The 17,274-nt window shown below is 42.6% G+C and overlaps 1 protein-coding gene across 1 annotated transcript in view; it reads right to left on the reverse strand.

The window, feature by feature from the left end:
* CC2D2B (coiled-coil and C2 domain containing 2B) overlaps nt 1-17,274 on the reverse strand; it is a 36,089-nt gene that overhangs the window by 17,650 nt on the left and 1,165 nt on the right. Inside the window, exons 2-9 of the mRNA XM_019556318.1 lie at nt 15,804-15,913; nt 14,812-14,908; nt 6,553-6,651; nt 4,109-4,291; nt 3,736-3,939; nt 3,377-3,466; nt 2,820-2,933; nt 1,830-1,964 (exon numbers count right to left, since the gene is read on the reverse strand). Of these exons, the coding sequence (XP_019411863.1) occupies nt 1,830-1,964; nt 2,820-2,933; nt 3,377-3,466; nt 3,736-3,939; nt 4,109-4,291; nt 6,553-6,651; nt 14,812-14,908; nt 15,804-15,913 (1,032 nt within the window). The remainder of the gene's footprint in view (nt 1-1,829; nt 1,965-2,819; nt 2,934-3,376; nt 3,467-3,735; nt 3,940-4,108; nt 4,292-6,552; nt 6,652-14,811; nt 14,909-15,803; nt 15,914-17,274) is intronic.

Raw genomic sequence — 17,274 nt, forward strand, 5'->3', positions numbered from 1 at the left:
CATTTTGATTAACAGTCTACTTCAAGGTTACATAAATGTGAGAGTGCCGCGCGGCAGTTACACAAAAAAAAGAGAAAATAATATAAAGTCTTTGCTAAAAACTATAAGACAGTTACAGTTGCCAGCTTGATTTCCATGCCTGCCTTAGCTGTCCTTGTCTCATTTCTGCAGTCCCTGCTGATATAGACGTATTCCTTTCTGGTATGGAACCATAGGCTCTGTCTGGGTGCGGGCCTCTGAGGTACCACGGGGCGGAGGGTGGTCCATCCAGGACAGGACGCCTGGGTGCGCGGTGTGTAGCAACCATATTGCAGGGCAAGTTCTGGTCACACAGTTCCCCAGATGTTTGCATACATGGGAGACCAGGTGGGTGTTACTGCACCCAGTGATCTTCACCAGCTACTGCTGCTGTGGCTTGGCAGGCAGGTTCGAGCAGCTGCCTGTAGGGGGATCTCATAGCTACCCGGCTGGCCAAGCAGCCAGGGGGATTCCCCAGGTCCCTACAGAGGGGGGTTGAGGGAAGGGTTGATCCCTCGTCCCCTTTACCTGATGTCCAGCACCAGAGGACTATCCTCAGTGTGGGGGGCTTCTGCTGCCTGGAGGTGCAGTAGACAACTCCTGTGCCATGTGTGGGGCAACCAGGAGGCGACTCAGGAGCAAAAATGCCCTACTGATAACCCTTTTGCATGCCGTTCCGCACAAATTCCTATGCTAACTCAGGCACATTAGGCCCAGAGTGAGCCTGTCTGCGTGGCTCCCTGGGGGCTGGGCTAAGTAGGAGCTGGGGAGGCTCTCCTTGGCTCCATTCAGCTGGCCCCTCTAGGTAATGACCACATACGGTGGGCCCCACTTACCTCCCAGCTCCACACTGGGGGGTCAGGCTGGGGTCTGCTGGAGGAGTCCACCGGAGGTCTTTGCTCTTAGGGGCACAATGGGCTTGCACCCATGCATCTCCCACCAAGATCTGGTCCTAACTGAAGAAAAACTTCCATTGGGACCTTTGAAAACTTTTAAATCTCGAGGCTCATAGCAAGCCTTGCAAGATCTCATGATGCACAAGATTACAGCACTCACTCGCAGGGACCAGCCACCAGCCTGTCCCACTGGAGAAAGGGGCCAGTAAGTACCCCCCCTTCCCCAAACTGTTGCACTAACTCACACACACCAGACCCAGGGCGCACCTGGTTGCACGGCTCTGGTCACACGGTTCCCTGGGGGCTGGGCTAAGTAAGAGCCAGGGGGACGGGCAAAACCCTCCTCAGCTCTGCTCAGCTTCCCCCTATAGCTAGACCCCACCTAACAAGGACCCCACTTGGCTCCACACTGGGGGTCAAGCTGGCATCCACTGGAGAGGTCTGCCAGAGGTCTTCACTCTTAGGGGTGCAACAGGCTCTCACCAAAAGCTGGTCCCATTTCTCTCTCTCTCATATGAATATCTTTAATTTTTTATTCTTTGTCAATTCTTTTTCAAGTCTATGCCACTGTACTTGATCTCCTGAAACAGGTCTGTTCAACTTTTGAATCCACACAGGCTGTATAAACTTCTCTAGTCTCCCTACCACTTGGGTCATGACATCTCATGCCACGGGTGAGACAGTAAGCAGAAGCTGGAGAAAAGGAAGGGAACCCAGAAACCCCAGTAAGCAGCCAAAGGAGTAGTGGCAGAAGCAGCAGCCAGGTTGGAAGCTGTGGACTACAAGTTAACCTTTCAACTCAGAGGCCATGAGTTGGACAGCCCTGCCTTAAAATACTGCTTCACACGTCACCTATACATAACTTGAAACCATTCTTGGCTTTTTTTTTTTTTTTTTTTTTCCAAACATACTTACATTTTCCCAATCAATTAAGCAGTCAATGCTCTGTAAGGGACAAAATGCATCAAATGGTTTGTAACACTGTCCATTCAGGGGATTCCAAAGGAAATATTCTCCATTTTCCAGAGTCAAGACATATGCCACTTTTCCCTGGATCAACAAAGAGCAAATATCATCAAATATACAGAACACCACCAAGAAAGAAAGAAAGATAAGCTAATGTTCCATTTTTTCACTCATTTGCAATACAACTATGAAGTTTTGTTAAAGATGCCCCTTCTTTTTAGTAAAAAGAAGAACTAATTTTACACTTACTTCCTTTTTCTTATGTGAAAGTTACAGGAGTGCAATTTTCTATTTACTGATAGAACAGGTATAGCATAGGTAAGGGCTCCCTCATGAATATTCCTTTACCTTGTAAAAATAAGGCTTATTTTGAATATAACTTAGTCACAAGGATATTAATTTTCATTTCAAATATGAATAAAGAGACTGAATTAGATTGAAATAATGAACCTGTTGAATTTAAACTGGAGTTGAGTAGAGAAACCACAAAGGATAGAGAAAATAAAAAATGCAAGAGAAGAAAATGGGGTGTTTTTACTTACCTTACCTTCATCAAACAAAAATATGGGAAAATACAGTAGAACTGAAAGGCAATACATTTAAAATTGGTGATATAAACACCTTTTGCTAACATCTTTAACCTAAGGGACTCACTGAAAGGAAGTGCTTAGTAGCACTTTCAAAAGATTAAAGAATTAAGGAAGAAATATCCCTTGAGTCATATTATTCACTATGTCCATAATGAGACTTCTAGTTACCTTCTTTTTATCAAGTGGTACTAGACTCTCTAGAAGACAGGATGCTGGACTAAATGCCACAGACAAAATAGTCTGATATGACAGATGTGTATTTTAGTCTGTCTAACACATTATATAGTTTATGTTGTTGCAAGGGATGAAATCAACAAATACGTAAGCCCTTCTTAAACAGTGCACTTACTTCTAACAAAGATGTTCCCAACACGACCCATGCTTTTTTGTCAAAATACAGGAAGTAGTTACACAGAAGTACTGCATGTTCTTCTTTATTTCCAGCAGCTAAACTGATGCAGTGCTAAATGGAAATGGTAAAACAATGTGTTTATCAGAAATCCTATGCTGTCAACTCCTTATAGTTAGAGAGTATAGTGTAGAAGCTAAGAGGACTGCTGTATTGCTGGGGAAACAGGAACTCACAGTTAGGCACAGGCTTCTTTTCTCCAAGGATACCTGGGAATCTGCACATTTTGGAGATGATAATCCTGCTGCCTCTAAATTTATGATCACTTTATTACAAAACCCGAATGATTCAAATTAAATTTCCTAGCACAGGAACTCATTTTGCTGGAGATGGGCTTGACTAAGGACCTATGTGGTCTGTATCTGGCAGGCATTGAAGATTTATCTATTTGCTCTGTAAGTCAAAATCTTTTTCCAGCAGAATTTTTAATACAGTTAAAAATGATTACTTCAACCACCTATGAACTCATCTGCATCTATTTATTATACAATTATTACCTTAGAGGTCACCCAAATATCAACATCATCATTTCCATCAACAGTATCTGATATACAAGGAATTAAAGATACAAATCGAGAAATAAGGTCCTGTAAATAAAATGAGAGTATATGTAAATATCAGATCATGTATTTTATAAATAGCATTTGAGTGAATATCAGTTTTATTTATTTAAATATGTAAAACTACAGTCAATGTAAGATTTTATCATATTTATTACATCGGTGATTCCTGACAGCATGAGCTTCAATAGCAGAAAAAATGTAAATTATAGTAATTCTGGATTGAATGTCATAAATTAATTTCAGCAATTCAGAAAGTTCTTACTGTATGATAAAAAGTAAAATCTCCTACTTACAAAAGTTGCATTAACATCATCAGGATACATATCCAGTAACAGTTGTGGTGGATTTAATGACTTGATATATTTTGTTACTAAAACATTTCTCCCTTCGCTGTCAAAAACAGAAGTTATTATTCTTCTCTTTGGAAATTTTGCCTTGCAACTTTTTTTAAAAATATATGCTCTTTGCAGAAGTGTTTCATCTTCATGATCTAAAAACTAGAATCACAGTTATAGTTACACTCATACTATTCCTAATTTCAAGGCAGAATATAGAGGAAAACAATCAATAATAAGCAAAAGACAATTTGCTTTAAGAAATAAATTCACCCTGTTTACAATTCTTAATTTGGATATGCATATTAATTAGCTAAGTATAACTTCCAACCTTATCAGATTCTGAATCTTTTTCAACAGATGATAACTGAGGTTCAATTGTAGCAAACATGGTTAAAAAGGTGTATTCTTTTAAGTTCTGTCCACAACTCTCTTCTTTAGGAGATGCATGTGTCTTACTCCAAGTGTAACCAAGCAAAACTGGTGGCATATTTACTTGAAATGTCCCACAGATCTGTGAACATAACTAGGTTATTATATTAGGGAAAACATAAATACATCACATTAAATACCATGAGAGACATGGTCTTTACTTGGGGAGACAGTCCTATACCATAAATATAGACTTCAGTCCCAGAAAATGTATATGAGGAAGACACAAGATAATCACATTTACCTTAATAGGGGCAATGCTTAAAATCTAAGGGCTCCTATACACATTTAGGAAAGCTGCTCCAATGCTCTGTAATTACAATGTGTCAGAGCAGACTCTAGACATGTGTATCAGTATCCTCACACTGAAAAATGGAAGCAGGGTGCTCTAACTAAAGCTCTTTCAATGAGTTTTAGTTCAAAGCACCCCACCTGCCTTTTTTCAGCATGGGAATGCTGATTCGCATGACGCTCCAGGAACTTTTCATTAGCGTGGCTCTCTGAGCTGCATGAAAGTGCTCCCTCGCCTCCCAGAGTATATCTATAAATGCCCTAAGGGTGTGTCTACATGCACATTAATGCACTTCAGTTAATCTGCATTTAATTTAGTACCTCTATTGTGATGTCCTAGGAAAATGTGCATTACCCTGTGCTAATGTGCATTAACTAAAGAGTACAGTCTTTAAGTGACACTTGCTGTGCATTAGCCTATTTTAACACGCATTAACTAAAAAGCATGGAGTACTTACGCACATGTGGGGAGCCTGCTCCAATATGCTGGAAATCCAGTACATCAGAGCAGACTCTATTAATTGAGTCTACTGGAGCATGTAAACTGATGGGCCCTAACAGCCTCATGTGTCACATACATCAGTAGCACAGTGCACCTCCAGGCTGAGAAAATGATGGCGGTGCACTTTGAGCTAAAACACATTTTGATGTGCTTTAGTTCAAAGTGCAATGCTGCCATACTTTCAGCAGAGGCACCGTGTGCTGCTGGTACATGTGATGTGCAGGCACTTTTAATTAGCACAACTCGCCAATTAAAAAATCGCCCAGCGCTGCATTGGAAGCATGTGTAAAAATGCCCACTGTTTTTTTAGTGATACTTTAATGCTTATTAAAATAGGTTACTGTTCATTAAAGCGCACATATAGATACACCCTAAGGAGCTAGCAAAATACAGAAGTAAGTCAAGAAACAGAAGTTATGCAGTAAATTTGGAATTGTTTTATTTAAACTAACAAGGACTAGTTCAACACATGCTATCAATTAGATGTAATTTCTGCATATTTTGTCCTAAATCTACAAATATACTGCTTGTTGGCTGTGGAACCTGTTTCCACAGGTAAGGGACTTCAGTGATGGTAGAAGAAAGGAGGCCAGAGTCAGCAAAAGGGTGAAAATATTCTAGAATCCATAGAATTTCTGTATAAGTATGTTGTTATGAAACTATAAACTACAGCAATTGGCCTCTGTATCTTCAGTGGCTTAGGGGTAAGTAACTCAAGTGTTTTTGTGCAGGCCAAGATCAGATTGCTCCTCTGCCTGATTAAGGTTTCTCTTTTCTTGATCACTAGTTTTGCATTTTCCCATAGTTCTTCCACACTACAGTGAAAGTCATTTTTCTCCTCCTTCCCCCCATCTCAAAAGCAGAGTCTGGAGCTTGAATATAATAAAATTATTAGTCTGGCTGAGCTGTCCATTTTTCTTGGAATTGTGTATGATCATGGGCAGCTGGTGCCAGTCAGTGACCAGGGGAGGGGGATCCCCCAGTGGCCGATCTTACTGACTGGGGAGGCACCCCATAGCCAATCACACTCAGCAAAAAGTGGCCATGCCACTTCCAGAAGGGGCCACTTTTGCAGATGGCCCCACTCCTCAGCCAGCACTCACAGAGGGCACCGGTGCTCCCACCTACCTACCAGCCAAACAGGGAGCAGCCTGACAGGGGGTGCACTGGTGCTCTCAGGGGGTGTGTGTGCACCCCATGCACCCCCTACATGTCGCTACTGTGTGTGACTGATAAACCCCTCAGCGAAGCTCCTCTCAGCCATCTACTTCCATTCAGATCAGAGAAAAACTAGTAGAACTTTATATGCAAGTAGAATCTTTACATCAGCTCACTTAACTTTGCAGGGAAAATGATCATTGCTTAAGAACAAACGATGAAACATACAGGAGTTACCATAACAATAAGATTCATTCATAATCCCATGTGAAGACCATACTACTGACAGTGTTAAAATGTTTATAAAAAGACTTGTTTTTATTAACATCAAATACTATTAGGTGGTTCGGTTAATACCACAGAATTTTTTTAATGTTATATTACAATGTTACCTTTGATTGTTCCAGAAGAGCAGAGAAAGGAAAACTAACTGATCCTAGCCAATTTTTTCTTATGTAAAAGTGACCACTGCAACCCTCAGGACAGGTATCCTGTTGAAATAGGTAGTTTAGGTTGGCTTTTATTCTTTAAATATTATGCGTCTATATATATTTTGGCTGAAACAGATTCCACAAGCCTTTGAAAGCTTAGTAGAACATATCTCATTTTAAGTTGTTGACGTTTTAACAAAAATTAAATCAGTGGCAAGGTTTTTTCCTGTTAAAAAGACTGAACGAGGGAAGCAGCTGCATGAGACACTTTATTCTTCAGTAGAGCTAATTACTGTGCAGTAAGTGTCCGCATCTACAAGCGCAGACACTTACTGCACAGCAATTGGCTCTAATCACGAATAAATTTGCTACCTGTAAATGCAAGTAGCAAATTTACTTGAGATTACTTACTGTGCAGTAGCACATATGTAGATGTCTGACTGGCAGCAAATGTGCTCCTAGTCAGCTAGGCAGCAGGGGGTGGGAAATTGCTCCTTGTCCCAAAGAGCTGCCTGCTGCTGGGGCAGGCTCCACTACCAGAGCCTCGGTGAGGACAATGTTCCCCTGTCACAGCAGCAGGGAGCTCTAAGCACCTGTTCTGTAATTGCGGGGCCAGTATTAGCAGATTCTTCATATGGATTTATTGATTTATCACATTTATTGATTTATCAAATAGAAGGATCTCCCAGCACCAGCCCTGTGCCAACATTCTTCTCTCCCAGAGCTGTCACTGGGAGAGAAGGAACTCTCACCCTGGGTCCTGTGACTGCAGGGCTGGTGCTGGTATGGAAGTATCTCCCAGTTCAGATCCCGCAATCATAGAACGGGGGCTGGGAGCTCCCTGCTACTGGGGCAAGGGGACATTGTCCCTGCCTGGGTTCCAGTGGCAGAGCCCACCCTGGCAGCAGGCAGCTTCTGGGGTCAGGGAGCAATGTCCCAGCCTCCACCAGGAGACAGCTGTCTTCTGGTCTCTGGGCTAGTACCCAGGGGGAGCCTAGAGCTCCCACTGGCTGATGCAGGGTCCTATTACAGAGCTGCAGGGGGTGAGAGCAGTCTGCTACTATGTGAGTGGTGCTGCCAGTATGACCTGTGCCACAGTACATGGGAATTCCAACCCCTGGCGTGTTGGCTTTTCAGACTGGACAGTTTGACCCTCACCGTGTCCCACTCATGAAGTCTGACCCTCTCACTGCCTGCCATGCCTTGATCTTGAATACTGTTGGAAGGGTCATTAATTGTAGTGTGCACTGACCACACACAAAGGTGATATATGGGGCTCCACCTCCCTTCACATGCCTTCTACATGCCAATTGAAGATTATGCTGGTGTTTAATCTCCTTGTCACAGTGTAGTATGCCCACGAGGCCGGCTGACTGGATGCAATCAATGTAAGCCTGGGAAAAATGATGCCACCTTAGACTAGGGTTTAATCCACCTGGGCTCCCACCTGATAGTTAGCTCATAAACAACTACCAAATAGGGAAACTCAAAGGAAAGGTCTGTCCTTCATTATTCTTCAGGAAAATCAAATCACTCAATTCATTTTTTAGGCCATTACATAATAATTCTCAGTGAGCTCAAAAAAAGAAGTCCCCAAGGCATGGGTTCCTAAGTGAATCAGTCCATCCAATTAATTTGGCCGGTCAATCTACCGGCAATAATTAACTCAATCAACGAGGCATCTATAATTGACTGTTCATTAAAGAAAGCAATTAGCCCAATTAATTTAATCAGAAATGAATAAATTATGCCAGCTAATTTTATCAAACTATATTAATTAGTCCAATTAATTTCACTGGCTAATCATGCACTCTTAATTCACTTCAGAGGTAGGTACACTCTGGGGCCATCACTGCTCGCCAGCTCCTAATCAAAAATGCTAAATCATCTCTCACTACATCTGACTCAGTGAGAGGGTCCCAAGACTTCCTCTCCCTGCTGCCTCTCCCAGGAGCCAGGGTACATGGTGCCAGATGTTCCTCTGAACTCCCGAGCTAGGAAGTTCTCCCCTCATGATCTTGTTGGCATCTGACTTGCTCTCGCTGTGGCACAGCTCCACACTATGCCTCCATCCTGCTCCCTTGCCACCTTCCACCTGCAGCGGATGTGCATTTATGCTGTCAGCCCTTGGGCATCTTCCAATTCAAAGCAAGCAGGAGCTAACAAAGTGGGGCTCTCACTTCCTCCATCAGTCAGCCACTGATACCGTTCCTGCAGCAGCACATGAGAACTCTCCAGCCCTTTCCCTGCTTTACCCAGGTGCTGCAAGGGGAATTTCCAGAGGCCGTTATTCCTGGGTTCACCATTGGTGTGTATCCCCTTGTGAGGGAGTGGGGCCTAGGAGCGGCCGTGAACTCCCTATCGCCCCCTACCGTCACGTTAGGGTGGACTCAGCACCCTCAGAATCTAGCCCGCCACGACTTTGATGACAAATAAGTTGTATGGGAGGCTGCCTCTATTCCCCTAGTTGATGGTACCGATGTTCCTGCCCCTATTCCGAAATGGGGTATCTCTATGCGCCCCGCCTTAAGGGCTTATAGAGATGCCTCCAAACCTCCCCTTCAGCATGCCCCAAGCCTCGCAGCTGTTCCGGGGGACGTTGTATGGTCCCTCGCCCCTCTGGTGCCCTCTCTCTCTCTCTCGGGCACCCAGGGCTCCACGCCCGCTTGGCGCCCCCTTGGGCCAGGCTCCTATCTTCCAGCCTGCTCCCTGCACCCCGGGCCTGTCTCACCGGCGTCCGACTATTGCTGGCGCCCCCTGGGTCCGGCTCGCTACCGCCGCCCTAATACCGGCGCCCTTGCCGGCATTTCTCGCCTGCTCGCCCTCTCTCTTTCTCTGCCCCGCTCTGGGGCCTTGCCCTCTCTGGGGCCGACACAGCGCTCCGCATGCTAGGGGCACAGGCGACCGCCGCTGTGCCTGTCCCCTTGACCCTTCTCTGGGTCTGGTTGCCCCACTGGGCAAAACACCGCCCTTATGGGCTGGGGTCTGCAACCCCGCACACCGCGCCTCCCCGGCGCAATACGGTGCCTCTCCAGCACAGACAATAGTGCCCCGCTGGCACTGTGCCCCTACTGGGCACCTGGAACCCCCAAGCTGTTGGGGAGCCCCGTTGAGGCCTCCTCACTCCCCTACAGCCTCACCCGGTCCTCCGGTGCAAACTGTAACATAAACTCAAGCCACCCGGCTGTAACATAAACCACACAGAGTCTCCCTGCTCCAAACATCAACACAAGCCCCACCAAGGCTCTCAAGCCTACCTCCCTTTAGGGCGTTCTTGTTCCCCACATCATCGCAGCCGGTTAGTGTGGTAAGGCTGCGACCACTAACTCAGGCCACTCAGCTCAGTCGCAGAGCTCCTGCTCCTGCGGCAGCCAGAAGGGAACTGCTAGGCAGGCTCCGGCCTAAGCTGTTTATAAAGGCCCGGCCCTGCCCCCTTCTGGCCATGTGACCCACCTGGTCGCCCTGGTAACCGGCACCTGAGCTGCCTGGGTGATTGGCAGCTCTGCCAATCACACTCACAGTCACAGGGCACTTACGTGACTCCGTGACACCCCTGCTTCCACATGCTAGGAGAAGTAAATCTGCTCCTGCGTTCCTGTACTTGTAGACATGTGCCCGGGAAAGTTTACTCTCGAGTTGTTTACTCGAGTAAACTGTTCTCGGATTATTTGCATGTATAGATGTGCCCAAGGTGTTCAATGAACCGATGAATTGCTCATATAAAATAGAATGTGATAACTCAATAAATCCATATGTTCACAAAATCAAACACTTTCATAATAAAATCCAGAAGATTTTTCTTAATTTACCCATTATTTATGAATCTAGATGTCTCCTGAGTTCAACCCACAGCTACAACCAGTTTATGCTCAGCACAGCTGAGGAGAGGAATTATGGCTTTTACACACTTTTCTTCTCCCTCAATGCTCCCTCAATTGGCATACCCCATAACACAGAGAAGCCAAAGATAATAGCATTTCCCTGGGGACTTCTATACCAAATGAGGGTCTGACAAGGAGCTGTGTATGCTGCTTCAATCTAGTCTTCCCAACCTTCCTCATTCTATACACTCCTGACATTTTACCACCTGAGGATTTCCCTTTATCATTTTCAGTTTGAATAGATCGAGTATAGAAATACGGAAAATTATGAAGGTCTTGATGGGAGTTTCAGTTTAGTATACAGAAAGAAAAGATCAGAACTTAAAAAAAAAAGATGTGGTAAGATCTGTGATACTCTTCTCTGCTTGTTCCTATACCTTTATGCCTCTTTCTCTCAGCATTTAACTCCCTCCAATATTTCATTCATAAGGTAAAAATATTAAATAGGCAAGTAGATGACTTAGCTAGTTTTTTATTTTAAAAAATCCTCAAATTATTAAGTTTTACAAATCCATAGCTCAATGAGACCCCAATCTCCAAATAAATCCTCTAGTGGAAATTTTGGTGCTGCATGTGGATGCAGTGACTATACCAGTATAACTATTTACAGGAATCGGTCTTAAATTATATTGTGAATGAAGTAACAAGCTGAGAGCTGGTAATGTAATAATTTTGTTCGTATTAGAATTATACATGGCTCATCATCAGAAGTTTTATTAGCAGTTTGATTCAGGATAATAAAAATATCTATAATGTTTCATAGATTTATAAATGTGAAACTATGAAAGTGAATTGAGTGATTTGATTTTCCTGAAAAATAATAAAAGATGGACCTTTCTTTTGAGTTTCCCTATTTGGTAGTTGTTTATGAGCCAATGATCAGGTGGGAGCCCAGGTGGATTAAACTATGAAACAATGATGTAAGGCTGGAAGGGACCTTGGAAGATCATGGGATCCAGCCCCCTGCACCAAGCAGGAAAGATAACTGGGAGTCAGGTGACCCCACCAATGTGACTGTCTAGTCTCCTCTTGAAGATTTCCAGGGTAGGTGATTGCACCACCTCTGGAGGGAGCTTATTCCACAGTCTAGACACCCTGATTGTGAAGAATTTTTTCCTAATGTTGAGCCTGAATCAGTCTTCCAGAAGTTTGTGGTCATTGCTCCTAGTTTTCCCCTTGAATGCCCTGGTGAACAGTTGCTCACTGACCCCTTGATGTAATCCCCTAGTGTAGCAGTAAGCTGCTACCAGGTCCCTTCTCAGCCTTCTTTTCTTCAAGATGAAGAGTCCCAGATCTCTCTGCCTTTCCTCGTATGGCTTCCTGTGTAAGACTCTGATCATACAGATGACTCTTCTTTGGACTCTCTCAAGCTTATCCGTGTCCTTGTTATAGTGTGGTGCCTAAAACTGGATGTAGCACTCCAGCTGCATTCTCACCAGTGCTGAGTAAGAATCACCTCCTTGGTTTTGCTGGAGATGCATTGATTGATGCATGCCAGAGTATTATTTGTCCTACTAGCTACAGCATTGCACTGCTGGCTCAATTTATACTGTAGTCTGTTATTACCCCTAGGTCCCTTTCATTCATGGTGCTAGTCAGTTTGGTGCTGACAAGCTAGTAGGTGTGTTGGGGGTTGTTAGTCCTGAGGTGGTTCACTTTACATTTCTCATTGCTGAACTTCATCAGGTTCCAATCCGCCCAACTTGTTAGTCTGGCTAGGTTTGCCCATATCTGTAGCCTGTCTTCAAGTGTGACCATGCTTCCCCATAACTTAGTGTTATCCGCAAACTTGGCCAGCGAGCTCTTCACCCCCACATCCAAATAGTTAATAAAGATGTTGAAAAGTACTGAACCAAGCACCGACCCCTCTGGGACACCACTTCCCACTTCTTGCCTGGATGGCACAGAGCCATTCACTACGACACTCGGGGTCCTATCCTGCCGCCAGTTTCTCACCCAACTGACTGTCTCAAAGTTAAGCCTGCAATCCGCCAATTTGCTTTCAAGGACATTGTGGGAGACTAGATCAAAGACCTTTTGGAAGTTGTGGTATACAATATCAACCTGCTCTCTCAGGTGGCGAGTTACCTGGCCATAGAAGAAGATAAGGTTGGTAAGGTAAGACCTGCCTGCAAGAAAGCCACGCTGGCTATCATTCAGAATCTTACCTTCTGCAAGCTTATCACAGATAGACTCCTTGATGAACTTTTCTAGGGTTTTCCCTAGGATGGAAGTTAGGCTGATTGGCCTAACTGACAATGGTTAGAATAATGCACTGGGTCAAGACTCAGGGAATGGCTTAAAGAATTTTACTGTGGTGATGATAATGAAGATGCTGATGACAATGATGATAAATTATTGGTAACCGCACTAAAGCTAGATTCAGTTTCTTATCAATATTTGTTTATATCTGTTGTCTATACACAAGACAACTGTTGAAATCACAAGGCCTTATTCCTATCCTATACTGTATTGCTGAGAAACACACAGAAGTGTTATTACCCTCAAAGACAAAAATAACGGAAAAGTTATGCAGAAGCAGGACTCTCTATAGAATATCTCTATATGAAATAAACTGTAAAATATAATAATGTTTAAGGTATATCTATTCTGTTAAAATAAAAATTAAAGCAGACATCTCATTACAAATGTTGATATATGGCAACACAATGTATAACAATAAATCCATAATGAAACACTGAATATGTCACAATGAAAAAAATTATTTTGTAACCTAGGAAAATGGTAAAAGCTTCAGAAAAGACTGAAAATAATCATTCAAACTCAGAAAATCTGCCTTTCAATCTGAGACTTAGGAAGTTAATCATTAAAGAGAGAATAAAAATATGACTAGATGACAGCAAAAAAAAGCCTACATGAAAAAAGATATGGGGTTCTTTAGCCTGGAAAAGTGCAGGCTGAGGGTTGATCTGATGGCCACCTATAAGTTTATCAGGGGTGACCACCAATATCTGGGGGAACATTTGTTTACCAGAGGGCCCCAAGGGATGACTAGGTCGAACGGTCATAAACTCCTGCAAGACCGTTTCAGGCTGGACATAAGGAAGAATTTCTTTACTGTCCGAGCCCCCAAGGTCTGGAACAGCCTGCCATCGGAGGTGGTTCAAGCACCTACAATGAATACCTTCAAGAGTAAATTGGATGCTTATCTTGCTGGGATCCTATGACCCCAGCTGACTTCCTGCCCTTTGGGCAGGGGGCTGGACTCGATGATCTCCCGAGGTCCTTTCCAGCCCTGATGTCTATGAAATCTATGAAATATTACGGTACTAATGGACTTTTTAACCTAGAGGACACTGGCATAACAAAAGCTAATATGTAAATTTAGACAAATTTAAAGTGGAAATAAGATAGAACTTTTTAATATTTTAACAAGTTTTCCATCCACAATTATCTTCAACTAAGCAAAATATTTCACAGAATTACCTGCTTTCCATGAAAAAAATTGAATTTAATTTGAAAAACTAAACAATCAAACCAGAAAAATAACACCTGTGAACAGAAACCTAATTTAGAAATGCTGGCACAGTGTCTTATAAATGCTATACATCAATTGCTTCCTGCTACTGTTCTCTTAGTTGGGGAAGGTTTTTCATGAGGTACTATAGCCAGGGCCTTAGATGACAGACTGAAGAAGCTCAGTGATAGGGTCCACAGAGTATTCTGGGGAATGTAATCTGGCCAGGTTGCCCAGAGAGGACAATTTCAAACTGTGGCCAGATCACAGGACCCCATGCATCAGATCAGGGCTTGATCTGGTACATGGGGCCAAAACGCAACCCAGCATATGTAGAGTTGGGTCTGGGGAGAGATCCTGATCTGGCACACGTAGGGCTGGGACTATATGATGGATCATTCCCATGTAACAACCCTGCATTGGATAGGGCCCATAGACAAAACACATCCGTCAGATCCAACTTGTAGACTGACCCCATACCACATCTGGTCTGCATCCCAGAAAGGTTGGACACCACTGTACAAATAGCATGAGAAACTACAGAAGTAGTTCTGAATTAAAATTTTCAAGGGTTGGTAAAAAATATACATTTTAATGTGCATCAAATGCCAATTTTTTGGCAGAAAATCAAACTATTTTCTCACAGCTCAAACCTAAACTGTCATAATGGCCACAATATTTCTGAATGGAATTTCTAAAATTCTAAGATGGAAGCGAAGCTCATTCAAAACTGGAAAAGCAATATTATAGTTTATTCCAAATAGGAAAGACAAAATGTAGATGTGTTCATGTTTATAGTAATTTACACAGCACACAATAACTTGAGAAACTAAAGTCCATTATTGTGTTTATGCTACTTACCTCATGTTTTTCCAAAATAACTTCATCAAAAATGTTGACACATATATTGTCTTTAATTTTAGACAGGCCTGAAAAGCTGTAGTCATGTCCTGGAGATCTGTAATTACAGACAGAATTAATTTTACTCGCCTCTTTTCTTCCAGACATTGTTACAATTAAAAATAATATAATTACTCTTTAATGTTCTTAAAATATTAAAGAATCATGAACAAATTTAAAGAAATCAAACTAAATCAGTATGCTAAAACAAAAGGTGACTATCATTCCAGTTTAACTCTACTGACCCTCAGAGATAAATTTGGTAAAAGCTATTTTATTTCATTATTATTTCAGCAGTCAAATAAATTAGGACAGAAACCTAGTTGCTGAGAACCAACATAGTTCCACTGATTTCTGTCCCAAATTTCCTAAACAGTGTTAACATCTCCATTCTTTCATACATTTCACAGCATCGAACAGTGAAAAATAGTTGGAAAATGCTTCAAGCCACATTTTGACCTCCCTAATTTTGGCTCCTAACTTCATGTCTACTCTAAATTATTCCAATTTGTAAAAATCATTATTGACTAATTATAGTCACAGAGAATAACCAGAATGGAGTGCACTGCATCCACATCCCCTTCACCAGGCTCTCTTCCTTCCTACAACACACCCCCTAAAAAGGGGAAAAGAGGCAAAAAATTGAGAGCCGTTGTTCCAACTCATTTCAGATAGAATAAATGACAAGTGGACAGCAATAACTTTCCTTTATTTTCAAAACATGGCCTATGACAGGGTTGTCCTATTTCTTGACAAAGAGAAAACAAAGGTGCAGACAGAAATGCAGCTCCCAGCTGTAACTGCAAATGCTTTGCAGGAAGCGTTCTGAGTTACAAGTTTGCTCTTGGTTCCAGTGGGGAAGGGAATCTAGCTGCTGACTTTTATACTTTTATTATAGAGCTTAACAACCATTTTGCTGTATTGTTTCATGTTGTAAAAGTGGAAAAACTTACATAAAATCCATTTGAAGTTCTTCATTCCAACATGGATGAGAACCATCGGCAGTGCTAGTCTGATAAACTGCATGCTGGAAAGAAACTTCTACAAAAGGATGGACAGTCATCTAAAACACAAAACATACCCTTTATTATACTTTAGTTCTATTTTATGTATTATTTCCAAACCATCTTCCAGCCTATGTCCTGAAACTACTGCTATGTAGCAGATAGTGGTATAACGATACTGAAACTGAGGTGTGCTTATCTGCAATGCAAATCACAACTTGGAAGATTTCTCAATAAAGCCAATTCCACAGCCATGTTAAGCATAAATGTTAATCTCACTCAATTCATTCCCAATTTATTTTCTCTGTATATTGATGAATGACAAATGATGCATCTCATCAAACACTGCTTCATTTGAAATTGTAGATTGTTTGGTACATATAATGATATTTATGCACTCATGAATTATAATCCGTATGTCCAGAATTTGTTAGATAGGAGTCCAACTCCTACAATTTATTTAAACTTTGAAAAAGGAGTTATTAGGGTATGAAAGGCAACTCAGAAAAAGTAAATGTTCATCATCTTCTGTTTCCCAGAATTACTTTCAATTCTAGGGAAGAAAGAGAGAAATTGTAGTTATCCCATTTCTTCCCTAGAAGCCTCAATGAAAGAGATATAGGAGTTTAACTGGTTCTGCCTGGACACAGGGGAGCAGTTGGCATGGGATGGATCTCTTTCTCCTCTACTTCCTATACAGGCTTTCCTAGCAGCCAACTAAAAGGAAAAGGAAAAAATTAACAAATAATATAATTCCATTTTTCTTTGCTCCATTTCAACACAGATTATCTGGTAAAATGTATCTGGTATTTATGGGTGTCCATACATGTGCTCTGGAGTGAAGGGTCCTTTAATCAGAGCGACTCTCAGAGCTGGTCTAATTTAAGCACCCACAGCAACACATGTACACAGTGTGCCTTGCTTCAAAATGGTGGCGGGGCACTTTAACTAAAGCTTATTCAACAAACTTTAGTTACAGTGCCCCAAATGCCATTTTGAAATCTGGGGGCACCACATACACATCATGCAGAGGCTGCCAGAGCACACTAGTTAGCATGCTCCAGCAGACTCAATTAATCAAGTCTAGTCCAAAATGTGCTAATTAGCATGTGTCAGAGCAGAGGTCTATCACATGCATAGGTGCCCTATGTTCCCCAAGAGTCCATATGCCACCTAGCCATAGCCAAAGCACAAGGCATTCCAATCATTCCTCCTCCTCCCAATACAACCCTTCTTAGCTATCATAAATCCCCTGTACTAAAAGGAGTAGAACTAAAAAGAGAGACCAACTGGCGGCTTCGGCAGTGGTGTCTCGAGGCAGGCTTCGGCTTCCTGGACAATGACCCACACATTACAACGAGGGACATGCTCAGCTGGGATGGGCTTCACCTGTCCCCCAAAGGTAAGCGTGTGTTTTCTT

Source organism: Crocodylus porosus, unplaced genomic scaffold (genome assembly GCF_001723895.1).
Source record: "Crocodylus porosus isolate Cpor-Errol unplaced genomic scaffold, CroPor_comp1, whole genome shotgun sequence".
NCBI lineage: Eukaryota > Metazoa > Chordata > Crocodylia > Crocodylidae > Crocodylus > Crocodylus porosus.